Raw genomic sequence first — 5,842 nt, 5'->3', positions numbered from 1 at the left:
CCGGCAGTAGCTGCAACGGACACCGGATACAGGCGGCAGCGGACACCATCGCCACCCGAAACGGCTGTTGGAATGAGCCCATAACTGCTTACGCTGTAAAATCACAAAACACTGTCAGGAGCCTACGCCACGGTTCCTGGCAGTGCAAAGCGGGAACTACAGGTAGCTTGTATAAATTATGAGCTGGTGAAGCACGAAACAAAACAATGAAGGAGGTAACGCAAAAATTGGGTATAACAATGTTTTATTCTTTAAGACATAATTCAAGTTAGCGATGAAAATAGCTCGGTCTCTTCCTCCATGCCGTGTACGGCAACTGCCTAATGAGTGTTAGCGGCGAACCAAACCGGGGCCGGCACCGTAACCGAAGCTACCACCGTAGCTTGAGAAGCTTGACGAATGCACGGCCGAGTGAAGAGGGTGGTGGGCTCCGAACATTCCTCCGGCGCCGTAAGCAAGACTGCCACCAGCGAGTCCCATTCCGCTGTGCAGGCCATAAGCCGCGTGCGCGAGACCACCATGCAAGCCATGGTAAAGGCCTCCGGCGCCGTAGCCGAGGCTACCGTGGGCTCCGTGGTAAAGTCCAGCAGCTCCGTAGCTCATACCACCGTGCAGTCCGTGGTAAAGTCCAGCGGCTCCGTAGCCCATACCACCGTGCAGTCCGTGGTAAAGTCCAGCGGCTCCGTAGCCCATACCACCGTGCAGTCCGTGGTAAAGTCCAGCGGCTCCGTAGCCCATACCACTGTGCAGTCCGTGGTAAAGTCCAGCGGCTCCGTAGCCCATACCACTGTGCAGTCCGTGGTAAAGTCCAGCGGCTCCGTAGCCCATACCACCATGGAATCCGTGGTAAAGACCGGCGGCTCCGTAGCCTACGCCACCGTGAATTCCGTGGTAAAGTCCAGCGCCACCATAGCCCAAACCACTGTGAAGGCCGTGGTAAAGACCGGCGGCTCCGTAGCCTAAACCACTGTGTAGTCCATGAAAACCAGCAGCTCCGTAGCCTAGACCACCGTGGAGGCCGTGGTAAAGACTAGCGGCACCATATCCGAGGCCACCGTGAAGTCCATGGTAGAGACCAGTGGCGCCGTATCCCAGACCACTGTGAAGACCATGGTATAGACCCGCTGCGCCATATCCAAGCCCGCTGTGAATACCGTGATAAAGACTGCCTGCGCCGTATCCGAGACTTCCGTGAAGTCCTCCCAAACCGCCGCTGTAAAGACCTCCGTATCCACCGTGCAGCGTTGAAACGCCCATGCCGAAGCCACTGTGAAGTGCCGCAGCCCCACTGGCGAAAAGTGGACTTCCATATGCGTTATGCATGCCGTAGGCGCCCAGTCCGTGCCCAATAGCCATGGCATTGTGTATGCCGTAGGGGTAAGCTCCTCCAACTCCGATACCATTCGAGAGACCCAACGGCATTGGGTGCACGCCACCGCCCCCGTTGATGTAACGAACCGTCGTGCAGTGTTTCCTGATGATGCTGTGAAGAGGGTTCTCAACGTAGGCTACGGGCACCATTGCGGGCGCTGGCACTCCCATTACGGGATACCCTTGGCCAAAGCCATTATGGTACATGGACGTCACAGTAGTGTGCGCCGCCTGTGCTTGAAGTAGACGCGCGTGGGCATCGTGGGCCATCATCTGGGCCTGGCTTGCGAGGCTCTGGTGCGTTAGGGCCTTGTGGATCAAGTGCCTCCGGGCAAGAGAGGCTTGCAGTTGGGCGTTCTCGACGGCGTCCGCAGCGGCCAACGCCTGGCTGGCCAGAAGGCTGTGCTGGTGGGCCGTGCTGGCCAGGTGCTGGTGTTCGGCCGCGGCGAGGCCCACGTCGCCCGAACTGCCGTAGTGGATTGTGTGAGTGAGCACGGACATGCCGCCACCTCCGCTGCCAGGCACCATGGAAAGGCCAGAGAGGCCAGGAGACAGAGCCGAGAGCGGTGCCGCGAGAGGTGAGGCGAGGCCTCCCAGAGGGCTTGCCCCCACTAGGCCGCCCAGATGGTGTCCCACAGCGCCGAACGTTCCCGACAGCAAGTGACTCGCCGCGGTCATCGGAGCGTGGAAGCCCGGGACGCCTCCCAACACGCCGCCGCCGTGCAGTGCCCCGTGCAGTCCGTCCATTACGGTGTTGTGCAGGCCACCGAGAGTGGACCCGACGCTGCCCAGCGCCGAGCCGATGCCGCCCAGGACTCCCGATGACATGAACGGTGTCGCGTGCACGGTGGCCGTGTACGGACCATGGTCAACTGCGTGGGAGAAGGGCTTGGTCAGGGTATTAGACTGTTGTTGTGTGACCGTCTGTTGGGTGTTACCCTCTCCCAACAGACCTGGACTGATCTGACGAACGGGCCTCGGTGCTCCCTGGACATTGTGCTGACCGATCAGCGTCGCGCACAGCCAGAGTGCCGCCGGAACAAACATTCGAGCCATACTGCGGCCGGCAGCCTGAGGTACGAAGAAAAGGAGGAGGCAGGCGGTGAGGCGGCAAAGGGAAGATATGGACCTCAGCTATTTCAAAAATACAGCAGTACAGAAGACCTATGCCTACACATCAAAGATACAGGCTACATTTCCACAGTGCTATCAGATCTTGTACAGATACAGTAGTCGCAGTGGATATTGACTCCCATATTCGTATATTCAATGGGCACGATGCTATCAGGCCCCACGTAACACTGGTTTCATGTTCGTTATAAAGCTATCGTACTCCTGCGAAAATAACAATACTGCCGGCGCATTTTAAGGCCAGAATATTGCTCACGGAATGATCACGTAGTGTCTTTAGGTAAAGAACGCTCTAAGGTTAGACCTTACACAAAGACAAATAATGTGTGCAAGAAATGCTTTCGTTACATTACTCTCCGCAACATTTGTGCACCATATCACCAGGTACGTGTGACCGCTGACCTCTTGCACCTGAACCCACATACTAAAAGCTCATATATATCCGGATGCTCACATGTTATTGTTCCACTGTCTGACATCCACTTCCCTATCTAGTGGCGCGGCCGTATTCACTTGACGACAATTTATTCGACAAGAAAACGCTATAGCAGCCTAACTGTTTTTGTAAAACACGTCTGCACTTCCTATAAGACTACAGAGGCCCAGATAATAACAATGTCTGATACTGTCCTTCAACGGAGTCTTACATGTAACAGGATTCGACTGGACTTGGCATAACTATACTGTACGGGAGACGTTGGCACCTTCTTGATGAATGGACGTATCGAGACTGCACATCGCATGCGGCTTTGCGCATCGACGGTATACTTGCTACTGTATCGCATCTATTTGCGACTTGGGCGTGCCGGTTCATGAGCGCTAACCCTATGTATAACCCCACACCCAACCGCACAACAGCGGGAAGTCTCGCCGCCTAGCGTCAACTCCCGGGACCAGCTCGATCTGGTCTTGAGAGCGCGCCGGGAAGCAGCGGCTCATGGGGTCCTGGAGTGAGGACCCCAACCACGCCCAGGGCCTGTCGAAGGTGCCTGCGGCTCCTCTTTATTTTAATAAATCTCTCTATCTCTCTCTCTCTCTCTTAGCGTGCTGCATAATATGCCCCTTTTGTGGAAATTACGTGTAAACCATAGACTGCAATTATTTAATGGACCTTCGGAATCTAAATGCGCTGCGCAGAGGGCCGTGCAAAATGCGCAAAATGCGGAGCCTAATGTGCCGTGAAATGCCACAGCGGATTTCGATAACTACACATCTTCCACAGTGGGCAAACATATTAACTGGAACAGCAGTGCACTTCGCTGCATATTTGGCGCGTCTGCATATCGAAACTGGTTCATGCCTCAATAATTTCGAGCAAAAGGCTATACTTTGAGCACTGGCTGACTTCGATTCTGCGAGCACGAGATGCCACCAAAAAATTACCAAATAAAATGTTAATTAGCGGCAATTTCTTAATAACAAATTCGCATTGGCGAATATCTCAATAATTCTGATGTCCGGCGCGGCTATACTATACAATCAAAACTTGATTAGCAAGAATTATCCATTTTCCTCGAATCCCGTTATATTTAATGATCCGAAACAGTCGTCGGAGAGACATCCGGTATGCGCCCGAGCACCATATAGCTCTAATTTCCGAGGAACGAACACTCACCTCTGGCCAGAACGCGTAAGTCGGGAGGGACTCGCGGCCTGAGGCCGGCAGGGTCCGACCTTCGCTTATAAGGACGATCACTCGGAACGACGCGGCGGCGTTTCCATCTCGACCACATCACGCCCCGGTCGTCCATCAGCCCGCCGCGCCATGGAGACGCTCGCCGGCTGATGTACGATGACTTCAACAATCACGGACAACCCATTACGCCGGACAGCCCAGCTGCGTCCGGAGAGCACTGCACGCGCTCCTTGAACAAGCGCTAATTACTGCAAGCGTCCCGATAACGGCCCCCACCGCTGCGCCGTGTAGCCAACCGAGCACGGATAGCCAGCAGCTCCTCGAGGTGCGAGCACGTGTGCAAGATCGCGGCGGCGGAGGGCAGCGTCACACAGCACTTGACGTGTGCCAGACAGAATTTGCGAACAACGCGTTCACAGTCGTCGCCGAGTGGTGACGTCGTTTCGGGGCCGGCGTGCTCGTGGCGCCTGCTGCTGTTGCTGCTGCCGCGTGGAAACTCTGGACCTCCGGAAACGCGGCTAATTAACGTTGCGGCTACTCGGGTAAGTGTATGGTCGAAACATATTTGCCGCATACATGCGTTTCGAACACAGTGAAAGCGTGCATGTCAGAAGTGCGAGAGCTCTCGTTATTGTGAAAACGCAGTTTGGTTTTTATCGATGCGATACGAATATATGGATGTACTATACGTGAACCGTGAGTTGATCTGAGAATTTTCTCACCGTATTTAGCTTCAGCGTGCGAAGCAGTGGGGGGAGGGGGGAGGTGAGGAGGGCATTATGGTTTTCATGCTTTGCAGCTAACAAACAACAAAAACAACAAAATTACTTTACACTGTTTAACGCCGGATCTTGTAGACCTGGGCTGTAAGCATAGCAATATTTTCACTAGCTAAAAGCATGATAAGGATAAAAATTTATTTAATGCATACAGCGCGTTTATATATATATATATATATATATATATATATATATATATATATATATATATATATATATGGGTGCGTGCGTGCGTGTGTGTGTGTGTGTGTGTGCGCGTGCGTGCGTGCGTGCGTGTGTGTGCGTGTGTGCGTGTGTGCGTGTGTGCGTGTGTGCGTGTGCGTGTGTGTGTGTGTGTGTGTGTGTGTGTGTGTGTGTGTGTGTGTGTGTGTGTGTGTGTGTGTGTGTGTGTGTGTGTGTGTGTGTGTGTGTGCGCTGCTAACAGGTAGCTCCGAGAGCGCAAAGCAGTCGAATTTAATTTTGGACGCGAAGACCATTTTTATTTCTAAAGAGAGAAACAAGTTTTAATTATATGCTGGAGATGTTAGCCTGGCTGTTCGCCTGACATGCTACTCCAGGTGCTGATTATGATTATGATTATGATTAGGATTAGGATTATGGTATATACAGTGACATAGAACTAATCAAGGAGAACATACATGCGTACAACCACTCGATTCTTCGCCCATCTTTCATTGTGGGCACGTGGCATGTTTTGAAGGCTCGTCGTCATCGTGATCAGCGACATCATAAACATTGCAGAATACATGGCCTGGAAACGATCAAGAGTATGTTAATTCTACGTTGCATGATAAAGCTTAATTATGACAGTTATTTTATTCGTTTATTCTCATGAAACGACATTTTCCAGTTCACTTTCTTCTGACACCGGCCTGCCTAACTCATGCCTAACTGATCTGCGTTTCATTTACGTGATTTTTATTTA

General features: G+C 52.7%; 1 protein-coding gene across 1 annotated transcript; it reads right to left on the bottom strand.

The window, feature by feature from the left end:
* Window positions 1–227: 227 nt before the first annotated feature.
* On the bottom strand, window positions 228–4,223 carry LOC126522643 (uncharacterized). The gene is made up of 3 exons (XM_050171402.3): window positions 4,118–4,223; window positions 2,325–2,442; window positions 228–2,243 (listed from the first exon to the last, which is right to left on the bottom strand). Exons 2-3 carry the CDS (start codon window positions 2,425–2,427, stop codon window positions 331–333), a joined length of 2,016 nt encoding a protein of 671 aa, XP_050027359.2. The 5' UTR covers window positions 2,428–2,442; window positions 4,118–4,223; the 3' UTR covers window positions 228–330.
* Window positions 4,224–5,842: the final 1,619 nt, after the last annotated feature.

This window comes from Dermacentor andersoni, chromosome 6, assembly GCF_023375885.2.
Source record: "Dermacentor andersoni chromosome 6, qqDerAnde1_hic_scaffold, whole genome shotgun sequence".
Classification (NCBI taxonomy): domain Eukaryota; kingdom Metazoa; phylum Arthropoda; class Arachnida; order Ixodida; family Ixodidae; genus Dermacentor; species Dermacentor andersoni.
Note: the sequence above shows the minus strand (reverse complement) of the source record. Positions and strands in the feature narration are given on the sequence as shown.

Bases quoted from the DNA above. Each gene is read 5' to 3' on its own strand.
- LOC126522643 (XM_050171402.3), bottom strand. From the start codon at position 2,427: ATGGCTCGAATGTTTGTTCCGGCGGCACTCTGGCTGTGCGCGACGCTG. The intron at 2,244-2,324 runs GTCTGTTGGGAG...TCTCCCACGCAG, and splicing joins CGTTCGTCAGATCAGTCCAG to TTGACCATGGTCCGTACACG.